The sequence below is a fragment of the Limanda limanda genome, chromosome 8 (genome assembly GCF_963576545.1).
Source record: "Limanda limanda chromosome 8, fLimLim1.1, whole genome shotgun sequence".
NCBI lineage: Eukaryota > Metazoa > Chordata > Actinopteri > Pleuronectiformes > Pleuronectidae > Limanda > Limanda limanda.
The window spans coordinates 1,499,301-1,523,899 of record NC_083643.1 but is presented as its reverse complement, the minus strand read 5'-3'; the positions used below and the strand labels follow the sequence as shown (position 1 = coordinate 1,523,899).

The 24,599-nt window shown below is 43.9% G+C and overlaps 2 protein-coding genes across 2 annotated transcripts in view; one reads left to right on the top strand and one right to left on the bottom strand.

The window, feature by feature from the left end:
- The first annotated feature begins 781 nt into the window (after positions 1 to 781).
- Positions 782 to 7,145, top strand: si:dkey-238o13.4 (uncharacterized protein LOC560780 homolog). The gene is made up of 6 exons (XM_061077347.1): positions 782 to 866; positions 2,534 to 2,641; positions 3,895 to 4,034; positions 4,613 to 4,709; positions 5,342 to 5,466; positions 6,729 to 7,145. Exons 1-6 carry the CDS (start codon positions 782 to 784, stop codon positions 6,903 to 6,905), a joined length of 732 nt encoding a protein of 243 aa, XP_060933330.1. The 3' UTR covers positions 6,906 to 7,145.
- A 5,188-nt stretch (positions 7,146 to 12,333) lies between these two features.
- Positions 12,334 to 24,599, bottom strand: part of vps9d1 (VPS9 domain containing 1) — a 19,986-nt gene continuing 7,720 nt past the window's right edge. The window contains exons 8-17 of the mRNA XM_061077317.1: positions 24,159 to 24,246; positions 23,994 to 24,079; positions 21,727 to 21,857; positions 21,333 to 21,647; positions 21,079 to 21,208; positions 20,184 to 20,389; positions 19,836 to 19,920; positions 15,574 to 15,678; positions 14,254 to 14,370; positions 12,334 to 13,474 (exon numbers count right to left, since the gene is read on the bottom strand). Coding sequence (XP_060933300.1) covers positions 14,259 to 14,370; positions 15,574 to 15,678; positions 19,836 to 19,920; positions 20,184 to 20,389; positions 21,079 to 21,208; positions 21,333 to 21,647; positions 21,727 to 21,857; positions 23,994 to 24,079; positions 24,159 to 24,246 — 1,258 coding nt within the window. The 3' untranslated portion in view covers positions 12,334 to 13,474; positions 14,254 to 14,258. The remainder of the gene's footprint in view (positions 13,475 to 14,253; positions 14,371 to 15,573; positions 15,679 to 19,835; positions 19,921 to 20,183; positions 20,390 to 21,078; positions 21,209 to 21,332; positions 21,648 to 21,726; positions 21,858 to 23,993; positions 24,080 to 24,158; positions 24,247 to 24,599) is intronic.

Below are 24,599 nucleotides of genomic sequence, written 5' to 3'. Positions count from 1 at the left end.
CTTCTTCAACCTAAATTTAAACATTGATATTATTAGTTCTTTGAACGTGAGTAATATCTGGAAACACAAACACACACACACAAACACACACACACACAAACACACACACACGCACACAAGTTAATTACTTATCTTACTCTTACACTAACATTAACAGTAAAACACATTTTCACCCTAAATTTAAACATTTACATTATTAGTTCTTTGAACGTGAGTAATATCTGGAAACACACACACACACACACAAACACACAAACACACACACACACACACACGCACACACGCACACACACACAGGTTGGTTCAGTGTCCTGTTTGAGGACATAGCAGCAGCCGGACCTTAGATCCACACTAATGGCTTATCTGTGTTTCCTTAAACCATCCACACGGAAGCACTGATGGGATCTACACACACACACACACACACACACACACACACACACACACACACACACACACACACACACAAACACACACACACACACACACACATATATACCTACACACATAAAAACACACACACACACACACACACACAGCCCTTCACCTTGATTATAATCTGACCCTTATAATAGACCTCTCACCGGTCCCCACACAGATAGTGAGACAGGTGCACAGGGTGGTGGGGTGAGCTTGTTTTGCTGACCTGCGGGCGGGGCCTCGGTGACAGTGGCTGGGGGGGGGGGGGGGGGGGGCGGGGGCGGACCTGAGGCTCAGTTAAAAGCCTCCCTGGTTCCTCTGCGGTCACAAGTGAGCGCTCCATCCTTCAGCCGCGCACAGGATGTCCAACTCGAGCAGGGTGGTGCTGGCGCTGGGGGGGGCGGGGACGGTGGGCTCCGGGGTCGTCAAGGCTCTGCTGGACAAAGGTAAGGAGACACCTGGGGACACCTGGTGGAGACACATGGAGACACACGGAGACAGAGAGGAGAGACATGGAGACACATGGAGACAGAGAGGAGACACACGGAGACACATGGAGACACAGAGAGACACATGGAGACACACAGAGACACACAAAGGCACACGGACACACACAGAGACACCTGGAGACACACAGAGACACACGGACACACACAAAGACACACGTAGAGACATAGAGACACATGGGGACACCCAGAGACACACAAAGACACACGGACACACACAGAGACACATGGAGACACATGGAGACACATGGAGACACATGGAGACACACGGAGACACACAAAGACACACGGACACACAAAGAGACACCTGGAGACACCCGGAGACACACAAAGACACACGGACACACACAGAGACACCTGGAGACACACGGACACACACAGAGACACCTGGAGACACCCAGAGACACACAAAGACACACGGACACACACAGAGACACCTGGAGACACACGGACATACAGAGAGACACCTGGAGACACACGGAGACACACGGACACACACGGACACACACGGAGACACATGGAGACAGAGACCGAGTGGAGGTCTAAAGAAACTCTGTGATCTTACATCCATGGGAATCTGGAGACACTTTTACGCACACTTTTACGCACAGTTTTACGCACAGTTTTACGCACAGTTTTACGCACAGTTTTACGCACAGTCCAAGTGTCCCATGAGGAACTCCATGACGTCAAACTGCTCTGTAGATGTTTTTAGTCTTTATGAGCATTTTGAACATGTTCTGCATTTCAATAGTTTAATATCTACTGTTTGAATGGATGTTTATTAATCATATTTCCCTGACATCCATGTTCGGTCTTTATGAAATTATGGAACAAACTGAGATGTTCAGATGTTTTATTCGAACACGTCCCTGAAAACAGTCAAAGTTCATGAGAATCGTAGAATCATCGTTTCCATGTTGAAGATTATAAACTTCATCAATTAGCAAAAAGTATAAATGTAGATCCTGAAGTTTGCAAATATTAAAATCAGCTCAGTATGAATTGCAGTGATAAAATTTTTTTACACTTAAATAACAGAGGAGTCGTATATGTACACAGAGCATGTGGGACATCTTCATACAGTGTGGACAATATGAATCATCTTTAACTATTTAAAATACAACAACTGTAAAAGGAACTTTGGAAACAAATATCAAAAATATAACAACACACAGAAACAATAATGTAAATGTAAATATCTGTGTTTGAGGGTTTTCCCTGAGATTAAGATCATTTTTCATAATTTCATCAGTGTGATATTTGAACTGATCTTCACATTAGCATCCATAACAACATCTGCTGGTTGGACGCTGCGATGATCGTTTACAATCGTTGACTTTATGATTTCCACGTTGCATGTTTGAACGGAGCAGTTACCATCTGCTGCCCCCCCCCCCTTGACCTTGATACACAGATCGTTTTCATGTGAGCGGGATTAGACCTAAAGGTGCTGGTCCACAACATAGATTAATGTACGTGTGTGTGTGTGTGTCTGTGTGTGTGTGTGTGTGTGTGTGTGTGTGTCTGTGTGTGTGTGTGTGTGTGTCTGTGTGTGTGTGTGTGTGTGTCTGTGTGTGTGTCTGTGTGTGTGTGTGTGTGTGTAGGTTTTAAGGTGGCAGTGATCTCCAGGGACAGCAGCCGACTGGAGAGACTCCGGACGTTCATCTCTCCGAGCACAAAGGAAAACCTCACCACTCTAGTGGGGGATGTGGGTAAGATTCCTTCCTTCCTTCCTTCCTTCCTTCCTTCCTTCCTTCCTTCCTTCTTTCCTTCCTTCTTTCCTTCCTTCCTTCCTTCCTTCCTTCCTTCCTTCCTTCCTTCCTTCCTTCCTTCCTTCCTTCCTTCCGTCCGTCCGTCCTTCCTTCCTTCCTTCCTTCCTTCCTTCCTTCCTTCCTTCCTTCCTTCCGTCCGTCCGTCCGTCCGTCCGTCCGTCCTTCCTTCCATCCTTCTTTCCTTCCTTCCTTCCTTCCTTCCTTCCTTCCTTCCTTCCTTCCTTCCTTCCTTCCTTCCTTCCTTCCTTCCTTCCTTCCTTCCTTCCTTCCTTCCTTCCTTCCTTCCTTCCTTCCTTCCTTCCTTCCTTCCTTCCTTCCTTCCTTCCTTCCTTCCTTCCTTCCTTCCTTTCTTCCTTCCTTCCTTCCTTCCTTCCTTCCTTCCTTCCTTCCTTCCTTCCTTCCTTCCTTCCTTCCTTCCTTCCTTCCTTCCGTCCTTCCTTCCTTCCTTCCTTCCTTCCTTCCTTCCTTCCTTCCTTCCTTCCTTCCTTCCTTCCTTCCTTCCTTCCTTCCTTCCTTCCTTCCTTCCTTCCTTCCTTCCTTCCTTCCTTCCTTCCTTCCTTCCTTCCTTCCTTCCTTCCGTCCTTCCTTCCTTCCTTCCTTCCGTCCTTCCTTCCTTCCTTCCTTCCTTCCTTCCTTCCTTCCTTCCTTCCTTCCTTCCTTCCTTCCTTCCTTCCTTCCTTCCTTCCTTCCTTCCTTCCTTCCTTCCTTCCTTCCTTCATTCCTTCCTTCCCTTCTTCCTTCCTTCCTTCCTTCCTTCCTTCCTTCCTTCCTTCCTTCCTTCCTTCCTTCCTTCCTTCCTTCCTTCCTTCCTTCCTTCCTTCCTTCCTTCCTTCCTTCCTTCCTTCCTTCCTTCCTTCCTTCCTTCCTTCCTTCCTTCCTTCCTTCCTTCCTTCCTTCCGTCCTTCCTTCCATCCTTCCTTCCTTCCTTCCTTCCTTCCTTCCTTCCTTCCTTCCTTCCTTCCCTCCCTCTTTCTATCCATCACCAAAATTACAAATTCTATATGACTAAAATTAAAATATCAAGATCACGATGCCACCAAAATAGAATAAATATGAATCTCCCTCCATTTTATTCTGGTGACAGTGAACGACGTCAATCATAAACGATCAATATCAACCTTCAGGAAACTGTGTGAGTCAAACAACAGTCGCACAAACCGGTTTGAGCTGATGTGTCCTCGTGTGTGTTCCAGGGTCCGAGGAGGGGGCGGAGCTAGCCAAGCAGGCGCTGCTGGACGCCGTGGGGAAGGTGACGGACGTGGTTTCCTCTCTGGGCTTCAGCTGGTGGCAGGGAGGCCCCCCCCACACGCAGTCCGTCAAGGAGCTCCAGTGGGTGAGAGACACACACATGGAACCAGCAGGTGGAGCAGGACGATCTGTCCTCCGTCTCCGGATGAAGACACATTTAAATTCACTCGATCAAATCCTCATCATCATCCAAGCTCCACACACTGTAAACATCAGATCTCTGAACATGTCGGATTGTTAAATGTTAATTATTCTCCACTTCCTGTCTCACGATACGTCCTGGATCCTGAGTTGGACTCGCTCCTGAAAAATGTCTCATCCTGGAAATCCGTCCTGAACTTCTTCTGTAATCTTTCTTAAAAACACACAAACAAAAAAACAAAAACCTAATCCTAAATAATAGACGATTTAATTTGATTTTGCAAAACAAAAGACCAAAAATGTATATTTCCTTCACCAGAATAAAAAACATGAGGTTTAATCTCAGTGAAATCTTTTAAAAGTATTAAAAATGGAACAAACTGAAGTTGTTGAAGATCCTAAAATGTGACGTGAAGTCTTTTCTTTGACACTTTTGTCTACAAGCGTCTCTTCTGGTAGATTCTTCTGTTTTTCATCTTGTCTGAGACTTGTCCTCCCTCCTGGTGCCCCCCCCCCCTTCAGGTGATGGAGACCCTCCTCTTCAGCACGTTTGTCTCATGGAAGACCTTCTTCCCGCTGGTGAGGGACGACGCCCACTGCACCTACACCTTCATCACAGGTGAGACCTTCACTTTCTGCTCGATGCTCCACAGAAACTCTGAGAGAACTGAGCTCAAGTGTTATTTCTGTTTTTACATTTCAGGCTTTGTTCTAAACACAAGGAAACATGAGGAATAAAATCTTTATGGTTTAATATGAAGTATTTTCAGTAGCATCATGAGCAGGAACTTCAATTAATATGACAAAGTCTGTATTATTATTATCGTATTGAAGACAATATACAGTAGACATACTTTTACTTTTAAGACTTTAAGTATTTTTAAATGCAAGTACTTACTTTTACTCAAGTAGAAAAGTGAATTGGGAACTTCTACCCTCACTTTAGTTCCTCTTTGTTTATTTATTTGTGTGTTGGTTTGTTCGGATGTTGGTGGAACTTCCTCAGGATTTATCTCAAGAACAGAGTTTAACGTTTAAAGTGACGTTTAATAAAACATCTCTGACAAACATTTGAAACATCCATCCAGAAGTTTGTTTCTTTGCTGATCAGAAGCATCTCGACTGAATCTCCTCCATGTTAACTGTTGTCGTGTTGGCATTGTGGTTGTGTTGTCTTCTGCATTAACGCCACCTGGTGGACATGAGTGGAACAGCTTGTAGTTTTACGCTCTCTTCCTCTCTGTGCCTCAGGAGGAGCAGGAGATAAGATGCTGATGCCAGGAACTGGTTTCCTGACGGTGGGAGCTGCCAGCGCTCTGGCTTTCTGCCAGGTTCTACGAGAGGAGTACCCCGACGTCCCCTGTAAACTGAACCAGGTGAGGCCCTGTCGGTGTGACCTCTGGGTGAGAGGTGTGACCTCTGTGTGAGAGGTGTGACCTCTGTGTGAGAGGTGTGACCTCTGGGTGAGAGATGTGACCTCTGGGTGAGAGGTGTGACCTCTGTGTGACCTCTGTGTGAGAGATGTGACCTCTGGGTGAGAGGTGTGACCTCTGTGTGAGAGGTGTGACCTCTGTGTGACCTCTGGGTGAGAGGTGTGACCTCTGTGTGAGAGGTGTGACCTCTGTGTGAGAGGTGTGACCTCTGTGTGAGAGGTGTGACCTCTGGGTGAGAGGTGTGACCTCTGGGTGAGAGATGTGACCTCTGTGTGAGAGGTGTGACCTCTGTGTGAGAGGTGTGACCTCTGGGTGAGAGATGTGACCTCTGTGTGAGAGGTGTGACCTCTGGGTGAGAGGTGTGACCTCTGGGTGAGAGATGTGACCTCTGTGTGAGAGGTGTGACCTCTGTGTGAGAGGTGTGACCTCTGGGTGAGAGGTGTGACCTCTGTGTGAGAGGTGTGACCTCTGTGTGAGAGATGTGACCTCTGTGTGAGAGGTGTGACCTCTGGGTGAGAGGTGTGACCTCTGGGTGAGAGATGTGACCTCTGTGTGAGAGGTGTGACCTCTGGGTGAGAGGTGTGACCTCTGTGTGAGAGATGTGACCTCTGTGTGAGAGGTGTGACCTCTGTGTGAGAGATGTGACCTCTGTGTGAGAGATGTGACCTCTGTGTGAGAGATGTGACCTCTGTGTGAGAGATGAGACCTCTGTGTGAGAGATGAGACCTCTGTGTGAGAGGTGTGACCTCTGTGTGAGAGGTGTGACCTCTGGGTGAGAGATGTGACCTCTGTGTGAGAGATGTGACCTCTGTGTGAGAGATGTGACCTCTGGGTGAGAGGTGTGACCTCTGGGTGAGAGGTGTGACCTCTGTGTGAGAGGTGTGACCTCTGGGTGAGAGATGTGACCTCTGTGTGAGAGATGTGACCTCTGTGTGAGAGGTGTGACCTCTGTGTGAGAGGTGTGACCTCTGTGTGAGAGATGTGACCTCTGTGTGAGATGTGACCTCTGTGTGAGAGGTGTGACCTCTGTGTGAGAGATGTGACCTCTGTGTGAGAGATGAGACCTCTGTGTGAGAGATGTGACCTTGATGTGAGAGATGTGACCTCTGTGTGAGATGTGTGACCTCTGTGTGACCTCTGTGTGACCTCTGTGTGAGAGGTCTGGATCAGGTGTTTGAAAGCGTTTCTCTTGGTTCCGGTGGCAGGTGAAGATCAACACAGGCGTAGCGGCTCCAGAGCGGATGGCTCCTGGTTACCTGAACCATCTGGACCTGGGCGAAACTGTCGCCGCCCTGGTGGAGAAGAGAGACACCTCCCACAAGGTCTTCAACATCCGCTGCCCTGCTGACCTCAAAACCGTCCTTCTGGAGAGGAACCTGTAGACTCGCAGACGCCACCTTGTGGTCACAGTCTGCTCTGACTCGACTCTCTAGAAGCAGATGTGTGTTCTCTTCTCTCACGGCTCTGAACCGTCCTTGCACATCTTCATCTGACTTGTTGTATATCTTTTAAACTAACACTGTAAACGTCGTCCCGCTCCTTGTTCTTAGATCTTAGCTACGTTTACTTTGCATGAACTGTTGTGACGCTTGTAAAAAAAATAACACAAAGGATTTATTATACTTGTCCTCTCATTGTTTCCTGTTTCTATACAAACATCCCACCACAGTTCTGACTCATCATCACAGGAACAAACAATACAACAGCTTCTCTGTGGATCTACTGAACATCTGAGACTCAATCTTCTTTCCTTCCTGATGGTCAAAGAGAATCTGTAGAATGTGGAGTTTTCTGCATGTTCACATAAAGTTTATTGTTACTCTACTGATTGACACATGATGCAATACACAAGTTAAGTGAGGATCTGTAAATACTAGATTTATACGATTTTAAATGTTTAAATGTTGGAAGACTGGAGGTGAAATAACTTAAACTTAGAGACCTGAGATGTTTAGGACTTTGAGATTCAGACAGAAAGTCTCAAAAAGTCGAGGACCTTCTCTCCTAACTCCAGAAATCTGCTCCTGTATGTGTCACATGTCTTCATCTCATCGGCTTCTCTCTTCTCGTGTGTGTTGCTGAACGAAAGTGATGTTGTGGAGATAAAGAACCGACCTGTCACTCAGGCATGGCCGAGTGTTTCAGAGCTGGTCGGACAAAAAAAGAGAGAAAAGTTCAAATCCTTCACAAACTCGTCCAACTGTTTAAAGTTCAGCTTCTATAGAACGATCCCAACGAGCTGCTGCATGAACACGGATCCAGACGTTGATTCAAAACTCTCTGTAACGATTCTATCAAGTTAAACAAAACATTTATCAATAAACACGTTATCTTCCATCGTGTTGTCTTTTTATCAACACTGAGGATGAAGTTAATTCAACTGCAGACACACAACAAGTTGTTGCTTCTTAAGAACAGAGTTAGTTTGACAGGTTTTCGTCCCCTAGCGTGATTCTGTCCCGGTCCGAGGAACCAGTGCGGACCCCCTATAGGTCCCTTTGTCCGTCCCCCTTTGTCCCGGGCAGCGTGTCCCTCGGATGAACCGAGGCAGCAGACGGGATATTGTCGTCTTGTTGTAACGTCCGGTTGTATACAGTCGTATTGTTGTCTCATATAATGTCCTGCTAATGGATTCATGCTCCCACAATAAGAATGTAAATTTGTTTTGCCAATAAAAGATCCGGACGAGGTTTGATGGGGACGACTGGGATTGGTCAAGAGGGAGAGTGGTCGTGGTTGGGGGGGCCGGGAGGGGGGGCAGGCTGGGTGGGGGGGGGCCTGTTCACACAGTTGTTGTTTCCAACTTGTCGCCCCACGGCTCAATTAGGCCAAATGATGATTAAACCCACTGGGCCCCACTTTCTCTTTCTCTCCCCCCTGAAAGGAAGCGGGCGAACAAGCGGCGGCCATGTTCGCCCTCCGCCGATGACTCATCTCATTCTAATAGGAAACGAAAACTGTCTTTTGTTCCCGAGGGGCCAGGGTCTGCCTAACGAGGCTGGACAGGGCGGGGGGGGGGGCAGCCCGAGGAGGAAACGCTAGCGACAGACTCACGGAGAGAAGATCGGAACAGAGGAGCGTTTGTTCGTCGGGGGGGGAAACGTGGGATCGTGACTCTGCAGAGGTGCAGAGGTCAATGAGTGCGTCTGACCTCCACCGGGGTTCAGACCGAAATATCTCAACTATTATAAGAAACGTTAATGATCCGTGAATCAACAAATGCTCCAAATCAAACCAATCACACCAGCACAGCGACGTGTGAGCCAATCAGAGGCCGGACGCTAGTGATGGGAAGTTCGGAGCATTTTACCGACTCGGTTCTTTGAATCTCGTTCAATGATGGATGATTTGAAATGGTCATTTATTATCACACTAGCATTTAATTATCAAACAATTACGCTGCACTGAACTGTAAGTAAAGTACAAAAAAGTAAACCTTTAATTATTACTTGTGAACGAATATCTTTCACGTCTTACTAAACCCAGTCACGCGAAAGTGAACGAGGTAAACAAATCCTTTCTGTTTCCTCTTCTGAGTCGATGCAGGTCACGTGAAAAATGATCCAAAGACTCGTAACCGAAAACCCAGTCGGGAAATGAACGAATCATTTCTGTTTCCTTGACTGAGCCGATATTCAGGGTTATTACAGACACTATTACATACACTTACACTATTACAGACATTGTTTCACTTCTTTTGTTACTGGACTAAATTTAATTCATTTAAAAGAGTAAATTTAAGAAAAACAAAGCAAACAAAATAAAATGACAAAATATAAAACTGGTTGCTCTGCAGTGAGAAGATGAGGAGTCTGCTCAGGATGTGGATTCATAACACTCATAATAATATAATAACTGCTCAGTCTCTAGTTTAATAGCACATTATAAAACCTCCTTCCTGGACATCAAGTTGGTTTCATGTTATTTTCGTCTCATTCGTCTAAAGACACATTTTTAAGTTCAAGCTATAATGACACTCATCTCAATTTGAAGTTGATCCGATGAAAACCCTGGTACAAGTGTATCAAAGAAAAAATGTGGAATATGGCCAAAATGGCCACTAAATGCAAAATAGCAGGCTTCCTGTTGTGTTTTTCCAATTGCACCAAGGGACTTTTTTGTTTGTCTGGTCATGATACACCTGTATATCGATTTTTGTGAAGATAGGTCAATGGGAACACCTTCCGGGGGTCTCGGGCTGTCTCGGGGGGGCACCGTTGAGCCATTTTGCGACGCCCATTGAAAATTCCTTCAGAATACGTAAATTTTCACCACTTTCTAACTTTCTGCAAATTTTGGTAAGAAGTTGAGTATGGTAAAGCCCTCAAAAAGCCAATTCATTTGCCTGAATAATAATAATAATAACAAGACATAAAGTTTCCTTTGATCTAGGAAGACTGAAATCAAAGGATTCATGGTCCATGTATGTCCGCGTTACAGAACATCATGTTTTAATGGCGTGTAATCAAACTTTGACACCACGCCACGGTCACACTGTGTGATTAAAAAAAAATCCGTCAGTCAGTTTTTATCTCCATCTTGTCGTGATGACACTCATCTCAATTTGAAGTTGATCCGATGAAAACCCTGGTACAAGTGTATCAAAGAAAAAATGTGGAATATGGCCAAAATGGCCACTAAATGCAATATAGCAGGCTTCCTGTTGTGTTTTTCCAATTGCACCCAGAGACTTTTTTGTTTGTCTGGTCATGATACACCTGTATATCGATTTTTGTGAAGATAGGTCAATGGGAACACCTTCCGGGGGTCTCGGGCTGTCTCGGGGGGCACCGTTGAGCCATTTTGCGACGCCCATTGAAAATTCCTTCAGAATACGTAAATTTTCACCACTTTCTAACTTTCTGCAAATTTTGGTAAGAAGTTAAGCATTTTAAAGCCCTCAAAAAGCCAATTCATTTGCCTGAATAATAATAATAATAATAATAATTAAAGCCCTCAAAAAGCCAATTCATTTGCCTGAATAATAATAATAATAATAATTAAAGCCCTCAAAAAGCAAATTCATTTGCCTGAATAATAATAAGAAAGAATAAGTATCAAATGTGATTCAACTTGTAACAAGAATAATATAAAATTTTTAGGGCTGCAAAGCAGCACTGGGTGGGCCCGAGCACATCCATTTTGAAGCGTTGCATGCTTTTTGTCTGAAAAAACTAAAATAACCAGTTCTGAGAGAGAGAGACGTAACCTTTGCAAAACATAAAGTTTCCTTTGATCTAGGAAGACTGAAATCAAAGGATTCATGGTCCATGTATGTCCGCGTTACAGAACATCGTGTTTTAATGGCGTGTAATCAAACTTTGACGCCACGCCACGGTCACACCGTGTGATTAAAAAAAAATCCGTCAGTCAGTTTTTATCTCCATCTTGTTGTGATGACACTCATCTCAATTTGAAGTTGATCCGATGAAAACCCTGGTACAAGTGTATCAAAGAAAAAATGTGGAATATGGCCAAAATGGCCACTTAATGCAAAATAGCAGGCTTCCTGTTGTGTTTTTACAATTGCACCAAGAGACTTTTTTGTTTGTCTGGTCATGATACACCTGTATATCGATTTTTGTGAAGATAGGTCAATGGGAACACCTTCCGGGGGTCTCGGGCTGTCTCGGGGGGCACCGTTGAGCCATTTTGCGACGCCCATTGAAAATTCCTTCAGAATACGTAAATTTTCACCACTTTCTAACTTTCTGCAAATTTTGGTAAGAAGTTGAGCATGTTAAAGCCCTCAAAAAGCCAATTCATTTGCCTGAATAATAATAATAATAATAATCCTTACAATTTCAATAGGGTCTCACCAGACACCTTTGATGTCTGTGCTCGGGCCCTAAAAACACACCACAGTCTCTCAGGTCTGCACGGAGTTAAAAACCAAACTGTTAGATCTTGAAAACAAATTTAAAAGTATGAACTCATCAATATGTCTGGTGGTCAGCTTCAGGGATAAAGAGGACAACTTGTTGACTTGTTGACAGAGTAAGATTCAAACGAATGGAAACAGAATGTCCTGCTTCTCGTCTTCATGGCACCGGAGGATTCTACGGATCAGGATCAGGATGAAACTCAGACCGGTTCAGTGTTGACGAGTTGAAAGACTCCAAACCACTCCTCTGCTTCGGATTAAAACCTGGAGCAGCTGAGATGATGATGATGAGGTCTAAACGTCTCCAGAGCCTCGTGTCCCGCCAGCCGCCAGCTGTGAGGTCGGAGGGAACTCTCACGCCATCTCCACCCGGGCGCCTCCCATCACGCCGAGGAGCCACAACCACCGACGCACAATTAAAACGCTCGTAAACAGACAAACGTCCCAAAGCAGCTTCAAACTAATGGGTTCAAAATGTGGTTTAGGTTTCACAGGGTGAGAGATGTTGGGAGGAGAGGACTCACAGTTCTATCAGGACGGAGAAATAATGTTTCCAGTGGTCAGTTAAAGATAAATCCTCTATTGCTTTTTAAATTATGTAAACGATATAAACTTCTTTGTGGGTGTCAACCTTTGCAAATGATATGTCTCCACGGGAAAGATTCAAAAACCTTCTCAACAAAGCTGCTGAGCTTTTAATATATAATGTTTGATACAGTGAGATTCAACCTGCACATCGTGAACTACTGGACCTTCACTTGTTAAAGGAGCTGCTCAGGATCTGATGGTTCTGGATGTGACTGGTTGAGTGAACAGGTCCAGTTGAGTGACCAGTAAGTGACCAGTGGGTGAAACCACCACACATCACATCATTATTTCTCTTCATTGACTCTTCTCTCAAACACTGAATCTCTCATTACCAGGCGTTCACAGTAAATTAGTTTAATAATGAAATAATATTCACATTATAACAAAATGTACAATTCATTTACACGAGTGGTTTCAGCCACTTTGCAAAATATCACAGCGTTCTGCCATTTACATTATAATTACATTCAGGGTTATTACATACACTTGTGTTTTTAGTAGTTATGTAAAAATAACAGACATTGTTTCACTTCTTTTGTATCTGGACTAAATTTAATTCATGTTAAAAAGTAAATTAAAGAAAAACAAAGCCAACAAAATAAAATGACAAAATATAAAACTGTGGTTGCTCTGCAGTGAGAAGATGAGAAGTCTGCTCAGGATGTGGATTCATAACACTCATAATAATATAACAACTGCTCAGTCTCTAGTTTAATAGCACAATATAAAATCTCCTTCCTGGACATCAAGTTGGTTTCATGTTATTTTCGTCTCATTCGTCTAAAGACACATTTTAAAGTTCAAGCTATAAAAACAAACCACAGTCTCTCAGGTCTGCACGGATTTAAAAACCAAACTGTTAGAAGATCTTGAAAACAAATCTAAAAGTATGAACTCATCAATATGACACAATCCCTTTACCATCGTAAGTATATAAGTATCAGTTGGGTTTTCATTGAGAAACGGGTAAAAGTATAAAATAGGCTGTGAAACTAAAAAGGTGAAATTTGAGCTTTGCTTTGTTAAAAATAAGAATGAAAAGTGAAATTCAAAAGGTCGACTGTGACTGAGGCTTGAAACACGTCTCACGGGCAAAACTCACTAACTCACAAAGTGCAACAGTTTTATAACCTACAATAAATAGCAGCTCTCATTTCTCCTGCGTGTGAAAGTTACTTCACAGCAGTTCCTCCTGTGCTCATCCACCTCCTGACCTCTCACAACTCAAATATCCAGAGTGACCCTGAACGCCTCATCAGACCAAAGTTCATTCATTAGTTCTCTAAAGTCTCCGGAGGGAAAAGCCTGATTCCAGTTCCTCAGTGTGAAGCTGGTTTTGCTGCTGTTTCCCAGATTCTGTCAATTCAGGTTTTATACAGCACCCCCCCGACGTCACATCAGTCCCATGCACTCTGATGAAGCACATGCGTTTGTCTCATTCACATTTAATCCTCAGTTCCCACAGGTCAGACTCGTTTCCTGAATGAAGGAGAAAAAAGAACAGATTTGTAAATCATACAAGTTATTTTCTTCATAAGCATCACAAGTCAAATCCCTTCAACAATCCAGTGTGAGTTCATTCTTTACACTTTGAAAACGATGTTTGACGACAACTCCTGCTCCACTGAACTCCTCATAATCTCCTTGAATTATCCAGATGTTGAAAGTCAAACATGTAGCATCTATTTATAGATTGTTACGCAACCAGACTGAGTTCCTTTAGTTTGAAAAAGCTCTGAACTCTCTCACAGTTCAAATTTAACTACTGGAACGTTCCTTAAAACCAGGACATCAAAGATATTCATCAGGTTTTCTACTTGAAAAAACATTTGTTTAACGCTAGTGGAACAGAATTACACATTTGTGATACATCTGCATAAACAGGAAACAGACAAAACCAATCAGTAAACATGACGTCACTGATACTGAGCCTCTGTTAAACTCTGTACTTTGGAAAACAGCTGAAACTCTTTGCTTGTTTTTGTTTCATACAAAACTTAAATCGTTTAATCCTTTTGTGATAATGACTGATTATGGTTCCTTGGTGAACATGAATAAATCCTCTGTGTGTTAGATCCTGTCTTTGTGTGATGATGCAGCAGAGCGGCTCTGATCTTCTGCTCTCGGCTCGTTCGGTCTGATCCTGTTGCTCCGGAGCTTTGAAACGATTTCTCTCTTTTCATCAGATCTGATAAATCTCTGGTTTGTTTTTAAAGGCTTTAACTTATTGTCCCAGTTTACTGAAGAGCATCTTTCACCTGTTTCATCCGAGCTTGTCAGCAGGAGGCGGAGCTTGCGTGGAGTGCAGCGACTCCACGTAGGCCAAGGCGCTCTGCAGCGAGGTCAGACAGTAGCCCTCCTCTCCGATCAGGTAGCTGCAACACAGACGTGACCGTGAACAACACATCTGTCAACACAACGTGAACAACACATCTGTAAACACAACGTGAACAACACATCTGTAAACACAACGTGAACAACACATCTGTAAACACAACGTGAACAACAACGAGTTCCACCGGTGATTTAACGTCTTGGACAGAAACACGAGGAGCGACTGACCAGAAGAATCTTCATCATCCACAGCCAAGCACCATAGCTGTATTTGTATTTTTATTTTTCTTATTTATTTTTTATTTTTTACTCAGATCACTACTATGCACAATAATATTCAACACTTTACATCTATATTTATATCATGGTCACTTATAATGGTTACATTGCAATATTTATATTTCCATTATGCTATCTTGTAGTATTATTTATATTATGGTCACTTACTTTTTAATTATTTTTTCTGTATCATGGTCACTACTGTTGCAATATTACTTATAATACTTTTGTTTTCATTACAATAACACTCACATCATTCCACTTTCTCCCCAGTACCTGCTTTTGCACAGTGTCTGTTTTGCAGGTTGTTTTTGTTTTCTGTATATTTTTACTCTCATTATGTGTAGTTTAGTAAGTGTATATATTTTGATCTTTTTTATTGTGCTTCGGCACTGTTATTTAAATTCTGTTTTTCTCTTATTTTGCTGTAACAAGTGAATTTCCCCGTTGTGTGGATAAATAAAGAAATCTAATTATTTCATTTAGCTGAAAACAACAAATCAGCTTTTTTTCCATTGCATGTAAAGGACCAAATATCTGTGTTAACCACATTACTGGGGAGTGAAATCAGTCAGTGAGCTGCAGCCTGGAAACACAACAGCTTGACAGAGTGACAGATCTACTTTTACATATTACTTTAGATAAGCTTCATAATCTTGGCGCGTTTCTTTATGAACTGTATTTATGACAATGAAATCTTGGGTATTAAATCAAACACAGTGGTGAGTGGTTGAGTCACACCCTCGAACCCTTCACACCCACTGAGCTGCTCAAACATCCACTGGGACTTTATCTGTATTTATTCATAGAGGAGAAAACCCAAACCCCAGATCTCCTGACCAGCCTCCTTTAACAAGGTTTGAGGCCATTTTCACATTCATGAAGTTGGACGTCAGCCTCAGAACCGTGACTCACATCGAAACCCAGACGATAATTTTGTGTATTTGTTGCAAACGATGACTCACCCTTCGTGGATGAACTCCTCCAGAGCCGCACACTCAGACAGCAGCTGAGGACACTGGCTCCGCAGGGCCACGTAGGACAGGATGGGCAGCAGGTCGTCGGCGCCGCTGTCGGACAGAAGAAGAGACGAGGGCGAGAGTCAGAGAAGAAACACAAGTCAAGAAGTGGAGCAGAAGGGAAAAGAGAGAGTGACATTAACAGTGCGTGATGGTAATGTGTTCCCCGGGGGACGGAGCGGAAGCTAAATCAAAAAGGGATGGAAGTGATAAAGCACTTTCTCTCTCCATGAGCTCTGCTGGGAGGACACAGTGCATCCTGGGAGATGATGACAGGCTGATAGCGTTCTGCCCGTGTGCAGACAGCGAGCGTTTGTTTGTCGGCGCTCACACGCTCACACGCAGGGCTCACCCGCCTTGCTTGTTGCTTTGCGTGAGAAGGCAGGTTCCTGAGGTCCCTGGCCCTGGTCTGACCCGGCCGCATGCAACTGGATACTCTCCCGCTGCAGCTCCTGGAAGGTGTGGACAGGCTCATGTAACCGCTGAGAGTCGGACCTCACACACACTTATCCCTGAGTTATAATCTTCTGAGTTCACTACTGTAAACACACACGTCGCTCGCTCCTCTCACACGAGAACTGGCGTCTCTGCATTCCAAGGAAACAATGCTCTCTTCCCACGAGCATAAATACTGATTTCAGATTTGGCTCCGTCGTGAGTTGGCAGTGTGCTGAGACTCAGTGGAGCAAAAAGGTCAAAAACAGCAGAAATGGACAGAGGGGTGAAATGATTCTTTAATTAAACGATTCTGGATTAAAGTGGCGACCGATTTAGCCGCACAATGGCACAGAGAGAAGAAAGGGACGCGGACAAAAGTGCACAAGAGAACAAATGAGGTCCCAGTCGGGTCAAGAACAAAGAACTGAAGAGAGCTGCAGCTCAGTGAAAGAACGAGAGCAGCGAGCATGTGAGAGACTGTGAATCTGATCTCAAGTGATCGGGTGTGGCAGCAGATTCAGAATTTAATACGGTTTGCAAATATAAAAGTGTCATTTCTGATCCAGTGTGTGTCTGCACAGTGTCACGTCTGGGTATAAATCTTAATATCGTGTCTCTGAAGATGTTGATAAACAGCCTGTGTCTCTGAAACAGTGAATTAAAAACAGATTAAACCATTTAATCACTTTTTATGAGTTCCAAACATTGAATGTCTTGGATAAAAAAAAAATATTTAGTCTGTCAGCTTCGTTTTTATTTGCTACATCAAACAATGACATGATGGAAAAAGCTGCGATGTCTCACTCTGCTGGATTTGTGTAAACTCCAGAGACTTGTGGTTGAGCAGTGTGGTGGCTCTCCTCTCACAGAACCTCCAGCAGCAGGTTGAGATCAGAAGCTCCAACACAAGGTTCCTCTGCAGAGGCCAAGGATCGAGGTGTCGGAGCAAGAGATTCGTTTTCTGTTCCTTCACTAAACTCTTACATTTCTCCCTGATTTCCCAGAGAAGAATTCATTGATCCGGATGAAAACAGTCTCACGTGTTTAGGGTTTTTATGAGGTTGTTTAATGTGGTGCAGCTCGATTGAATTGAAGGGACAGTTGGGCCTAGTTGGATTTACTTATTGTATTAATTTGTAAGACATCCCAGTTCTTATTATTATTTCAGCTCTAAAAACTGACTCAGAGCTTCATCAAAACAAAAAAATCAACCCTGGTTTGATGCAGAGAGGAAACCCATGTTGCGATGGACCAAGAGAAGAAGTCACATCTGTGCTGATCCACAATCAGGACATTGAAATGTGACTAGGGTTGCAAAGGGGCGGAAAGTTTCCGGTAAATTTCCGGAAAGTTTCCGGAAAGTTTCCACGGGAATATTAAGCTCGGGATTTTGGGAATTTTGAAAAAAACAAAACTATGCAAATTAAAGGCTGAGCAATAAAAACATCATTCAAAACTCTATTTTAAAGATGTATGGAACGTTGAGTTTCAACCCTCCACTGTGCATTCTTCCATCACATGCACAGATAACTCCCAGCATGCTTCACTCTACAGCAGGGCTATTGAGGCCTGCTGTAGAGTGCAGGACTAGTCAGGTAAGTTTCCATGATATTACTGGGAAAATATATGAGCATGCTGATTGAGGATTGTTCATCTGTTCATCTAGACTATTTCCATTCATTTATCCATCAATTGTAAAATATGTTTACAGACGATTCCAATTGTTTGTCTAACTATTTATATCTCTGGCATTGCATTAGTGTTTTTTTACAAACTTTTTTCTCATCTTATTCTACAGAACAATGCCACGTGCACTCTCTCATGTGTGGAGACATTTCACCTCATCCAATGTAGAAGGAAAGGCTGTGTACATTTGCAAATACTGTGCAAAGACCTATGTTAAGAATGACACAACGATGCAGAAGCATATAGTCAAGTGCCCAAAGTTTCCTCAGGGCTCAAATCAGCCTATGATACAACAAAATGTTTATATTTATGTCTGTATATGACAAGGTAAATACAGTTAGTATAAATTACCCACAACATTTCCAGTTTATTCCTGTTAATTCCCGTTAATTCCCGTATATTCCCATGGAAAGTTTCCAACTTTGAAAATTCCCGGAATTTTGCAACCCTAAATGTGACACTGAATGTCTTTGAAGAACTTCAACGTTCTCTCCTGATTCGTGGTTTATTAAATTAAATCCGCCAGTGGCCCCCGGCTGGAATCAGACAAATTAAAATGGATCAGCGATGAGCCAGAGTTTCGCTTTGAAGATCAGTTTCCTGCTGAAAACCTGGTTTTAATCCACATTCTTTTTAATTCTGGACAAGCTGCAGTGATTTGCACCAAAGATGATGACAGATCCTCTCCTGAGGTGAAGACTTGGCTGCATTCCTGGAATCGTGACTATAAACAAGAACAATATAAATGTGACTCAGTTTTCATTTCCTGGGACTTGGGATGTTCATAATTAACCATTTAAGAAATAGAAATCTCTAAGTGGCTCACGGATGGAGAACCATTCCTCTCATCAGCTTCCCACTTGGTAGAGGCGGGAGTTCAGCAAAAGTTCAACACAAGACAATTTAAAAAAAGAAATCTCTGCGGTGCTGACCTGGTCGAGTCTTCCACTCGGATCACGTCACTCACAGTCCAACCCGAGCAGACAGATATGGAGCAGGAGACTCAGCCGCTCCAACACCAGGGAACGACTCCAGAGACAAAACCACCAGGACACGAGCGAAAGAGAAAGAGACGAATCTGGAGAAACGTGTCTGTGTCACGTGAGTTCGATGCCGGCTCTTCGTACGCCCCGTTAAAAAGTGTGCGACCGTACGACTTTCCAAACAACCCAGTGACTGATCCGGCTGTCACACTACGATCTCCACCCGCCTTTAAGAACAGATGCTCAGTTTGTTTACTCGCGTGTTCACAAGGAATCTCCGTCTCTGTTTTTTGATGCCAACACATTCTATCATCACAGCAGGAGGTCGGTGGATTTGGATTTGGTTCAGATGATCATTTATCTTCCAGGGTTTCACTCAAACTCCTTCAACTCGGAGCGATTTGAATCAAGTTCCCTGTTCAGGTTGTCGTGACCCACTGAGCCTTTGTCTGATTCTCTCTCGGTTTCCACAAATCTCCGTCTCTTTTCTTCTCCTTCCCTAAACTCGTGTCTGTTCCAAACCCAGACAGGACGACCCACTTCTCGGCCTGGTCAGGAATCTATAGGGGGCCAGAGACCCAGGACGCCCCCCCCCGCTGGGCCGGGCCCGGCTGCGCACTGATGAGACCTGACAGGGCAGCTACCGAGGCAGAGAGACATGAGGTTTCCACTTCCACTGGACTCAGTCTATCCCCCATCGTTAGAAGCTTTGGGTCAATGGAAGGGCTCTTATTCTGAAGTTTAATCTGTTGCTTTTAAGAGTTATAAAGCTTATAAGAAGAAACATACACCGCATAAAGTGAAAGTTAATTAATGCTCAACGTTAGATTCATATTGGGTAGGGGTATTGATGGTTCCATTTTAACAGTGATGAAACTTTTAGAGGAGACACTTTGAGAGTTGGTGATAAACTACAGACGTTCCTTTAATGGGGACACGAGGACAAACAGTCCTCTACTGTCGCCTCCAGAGTTCGACTCGATGTTTAGTTTAAACAACCAAGCCAACGTGAAGGAGGCGTTGAAGTTTGTTGGCGGTGAGGGCGACAGGGAGGAGCTTCTTCTTTACACAGAACCCGAGGAGAGACCCGTGGATACTCACATGGCGGCGGTTCTGGGTGCGGAGTCGCCCTCATGCAGACATCTGTAATCCTCTGCACACGCACAGATCACACGCAGGGTTCGAACTGCAACAACACACAGAGGAAATATATATATAAGTGCTAACTTTACCATCTCTGGATGCCAAAGCAAAATCTGCATTGTTAGATTTACTTTATCACATTGAATTGAAGATCCAGGCGGTTTCCGAGTTCGTCGAAGCTCAAGATTTCAAACAAATAATGAAATAAAATGATTTTTTAAAAGACTAAAATTAAAGCTTAACCACAGAGACCATGAAAGTTCACATTTGTTTGAGGAAGCACAAAAACACCGGAGTCGAACTCACCGATACATTCCAGCTTCTTCTGAGGGCAGCAGTCATTCATGAGCAGCTTGAGCTCCTGAACCGCAGACTCGTAGGGGTAGGAACCTTGCAGTGCATCGGGTTCTTGGGGGAATAATTTAAGAGGAACGCCGATGTCTCCAGGTGAGGCCTCCTGGTAAAGAGTCATACTCGTCTCAAAGGCCTGTTCTCTCTCCATGTTGACCTTCCTGAGGAAGAGACAAACCAGAGTCAAAGAGACGACTCACTCGTCTGCGTCTCAGACAAACAGTAGATCAGCAGTGAGCTGGCAACAGGAGCAAATATCATTTCAAATACAGTACAAATGGGGAAAGAATAAAAGCTGTAAATGCACTTTTCTAATCCTGATAAACACTCAACGCACTTTGCAGTAAAGTATATCTGTCATGATGTGAGAGGAGGTTACATGTTCATGTAGAACTCAACTCAGAGCAACACTGCCACACGCTGGACAATCAGAGACATTGACTCACTGTGTTTCTAGGAAATGATCGATACCGATATGAATTATAGTTAGTGTGTAAACCATGTGACCTCAGTCAGAACATGTTAGAGCTGCAGATCAAATGAACGAGATGAGACTTGTTTGAATCTATGAGAACACAATCCACCGTCAGTCTGATCCTCAACCCTCCTGCCTCTGTTGTATTTAACAATTTAACAAGAATAATTGAGTAAAAACTGAAATCATCTATGATTTGGTCCATGTTGCAGTTTGAAAGAAGCAGGAGTGTTGAGGCCTTGTCTGAACACATTGGATTCTGTTTCCTGCATTTAAAAATAATTATATTTCAGACTCGGTTGTAAAAGCAATAATAAATACATTTAAAAAAGTTTGTAGTAATGTTTGTAGATTGAAGGATTCACGCTGCAGTACCTGAAGAGCGTCAGCAGGGCGCTCCACAGGGGCGTGAAGAATGCCTCCTCGATGCTGGCCAGGCACAGGTCTCTGGAGCTGGACGTGTTCAGACACTCGAACGACAGCAGACACAGAGACAGAAGCTGATCTGAAATACATAAAAATACTTCTTTAAAAGAGTTTGTCTGTAAAATTCATCCGTGAAACATTTAACAGACACTGATGTTAATAATCAACATGGTGGGAGGCTTCTCCTGTGGGAGCCTGCTCACCGATGGCGATATGAATGTCCTTCACAGTGGCCTTCAGATGTTCCTTCAGCGCCCGCATCTCCTGCCCCTGGACCTGGACCTGGCTCAGACTCGAGGGGTCGCACGGCGGCTCGTCATCGGCGCCGCCGTCGGGCGGAGCCCAGTCCAGCTGAGTCAGGAACTGCTCAAGATCTTCAAACGAGTTCTCCCGGTCCACTGAGGCCTGGGTGTGAGGCTCCTCCCCCTCCTCATCAGAGTCAGCGTGGAAGTCACGAGACGGCGAGGAGGACAAGCCGGTGCTGAAGCTCACGGTGCTGACGCTCCTCCTCTGGGTCTCTGTACGAGCCGTGAGACAGATTCATTAATAACCTGCAGGTGATGGAAGCACCTGAGGAGCAGCCGGCTGTGGATCTACCTGGAAGCTGAGCGGGTCGCAGCAGCAGAGCCGGACTCTGGACGCGACCTTTACTCACGATGGGGTAGAGCCGGTTGTAAACACGGTACTGATGCTTCCTCAGCAGCTGCACCACCGGATGGTCCGAGCGGCTGAGGACACACAAGTCAAAATCATCCAGCTGCTGTTTCACTGCCTGACGAGCAGTCAAGAAGAAAAACCTTCAGTTCATGTGTGATTATCTTTAAGATTCTCTCTACATATTCAAATATTTCCAACATCTAACAAACCTATTTCATCAGTCAACTGGAAACAAACTGGAAACACACAAGTCCTGAGGATGTTTTGAGGACCAGAACACAAACACACAAAAAGTACAGATACACAGATGTGGAGCATTCTAGATAACATGAGAAAAGATGAACTTCAATGAGAATCCACTGAACAGTTTATATGTAGACAAACATGCCCTGTGTAACCGTGTTGCATCACTTTTATGTTATCACTTCCTAAGTGTGTACGGTAACAATCTTGAGTCCCACTCACTGGAGTTGTGTCTCCAGATAACACACAGGAATCAGAAACAACACATGATGCAACACAACCAATCAAGAGGGACAAGGAACCTGTAGCGTCCGGCCTGATAAGCAGGTTCCAGCTAGTTGAAGCCTTTAATACTGTCTGAGGCCGGAGAAAACCTGCTGATCTACTGTCTCTTCAACATCGATCACACACACACACACACACACACACAAAAGACACAACTAAGCTCCTAGATCCATTGACAGGAGGGTAAACAATACAACCAAACACACTCCCTATAACCTGGTCTCCAAGACGAGGACCACAGGATCTAATGTCTTCATCCAACCAACTGATATTAACGTGATCCTCGTGTCGTCACCGACCACACGGCTGGTTTCACACGTCTCAGTGGAAACACACAACTAGGGCTGCAAATAACGACTATTCTGATCGTCGATTAGTCAACGATTATTGAAACGATTAATCGACTAATCGGATTATGAATGAAACAAATTCTCAATTGCTATTATTTAGCAAGCAGCTTTTAAATTTAGCTTGAGGTTGTTGGAGGCATGTGATGACTGAAAATAAAGACAATAAAGATTGATACTTCATTAACAAAAATGTCTTTTAATAAACTTTGCTGCATATAAGGGTACTGTTGACACAAAAGCAAAGAAAAATCAAGTTTTTGTCCATTTAAAACCAAGGACAGGCAAAGTGCTAATAAAAAAAATTAATTTAAATTTAAGTTTCCCTTTTTCCTGTGAACCAAGAACAGGCCAAGTGCTGGTACTAAAAATAAATTAAAAATCAAGTATCCATTTTTCGTGTTAACAAAAAAGGACAGGGAAAATAACATTAATAAAAACATCAACAAACGAAACTACAGTCTTCTTCTGACTAAATCATTTTGATTAAAACAAGACGTTTGTCAGGCAATAGGATAATATTTTGCTTTTAAACTCGTTAATAAAAAGTTTAAACCATATTTTTGTAATAGATTCTAGAATCCTGCGCACAGGTATATACGTGTATATATAACATCTGACGGAGGCGAGTCCTCATCGTCTCCGTTACGATGTCACACGTGACTCCTCCTCCTCACACCGCGTGTCCTGCTTCCATGGAGAGCAGGTCCGCTGTACAGATACTGCAGGTAGATTTTCTCGGGCCATGTTAAGAGTGAAGTTCTCCCGAATTTTTTACTTCCTGGTGTGCGACCTCGCGCGGCAGCGGACGCCGACATCGGTCCATGTTTTATCGCTATTGCACATGCGCGACTTTCAGAGATAGGAAGGGAGCGAGATGGCTCACTCCTCAGCTCATTCGGTAAAACGCCGTTTAGTTCCGCTGCGCGGCACGAGAAACACGCACTATGACGTCACCAACGAATCATCGACGAGTAAATTCGTCGGCGACTATTTTGGTCATCGATTTTTGTCGACGACGTCAACCAATCGTTGCACCCCTACACACAACCACACACAACCACACACAACCACACACAACCACACACAGCCCTGGGTTTGAGTTTGAGATAAAAAAAACTAAAACAAAAACGTGTGTACATGTGATTTAAAAGGTTTGAATCTCTTGGTTTTGCAGAATATTGTATGAGGTGCAGCTGAGGAGGAAAGTGGACACACACAGTTTGTGTTTCCAACTAGAGGTACAGTAACATTTTGTGTGATATGAAATCAATTCAGAAGCATTAACTCGTGGTCAAGGAGCTGAGGAGCTGAGATGTTGCAGCTACTCACCTGAGCAGGTAAGAGACCAGACGGGACACTAAGGTGACATCCTCAGGATTCCCCTTCATGTTTGCTTTCCACAGTTTGGGCCAATCCTAAAAAATATATAATATAGTCTTAATTACAACTATTATATTAATTTCCCACCTTTAAAGCCTCTCGTCTGTGACTCACGTGGTCCTGCTCATACTCCAGCACGTTGGTGTAGAGGCAGCGCTGCTCCTGCTCCTCTGCAGTCATCGCCCCGGACGCTGAGAACCTCCTGTGGAAGGAGGAAACAGTTGGATTAATAAGTTATATGTATAGAAGGGTTTGCTGCCATGACTACTGAACAATACCAAATTAAAAAATGCTAACCCCCCCCCCCCCATTCGCAAAGAAGTGATGGGAGAGGTCGTTTTGTCAAATAGCAGAAGTGACCTGAGATGTGCGGCTGTAAATGATTTCCATATTGACGAAAAAGCCTTTTGAAGAATTCACTTAGTTCTTTACCCTCAGATAACACAACACAAACACACACAGACACACACACACTGATCAAACGGAGTCTGCAGAGACGTTCAGACGCACTTTGGAGTTTTGCTGGTTTCACACGTCAGACAAAACGAACACCAC

Coding starts and splice junctions, on each gene's coding strand:
- si:dkey-238o13.4 (XM_061077347.1), top strand. CDS start 782: ATGTCCAACTCGAGCAGGGTGGTGCTGGCGCTGGGGGGGGCGGGGACG. Junction 867..2,533: donor CAAGGCTCTGCTGGACAAAG/GTAAGGAGACAC, acceptor GTGTGTGTGTAG/GTTTTAAGGTGGCAGTGATC. Junction 2,642..3,894: donor CACTCTAGTGGGGGATGTGG/GTAAGATTCCTT, acceptor TGTGTGTTCCAG/GGTCCGAGGAGGGGGCGGAG.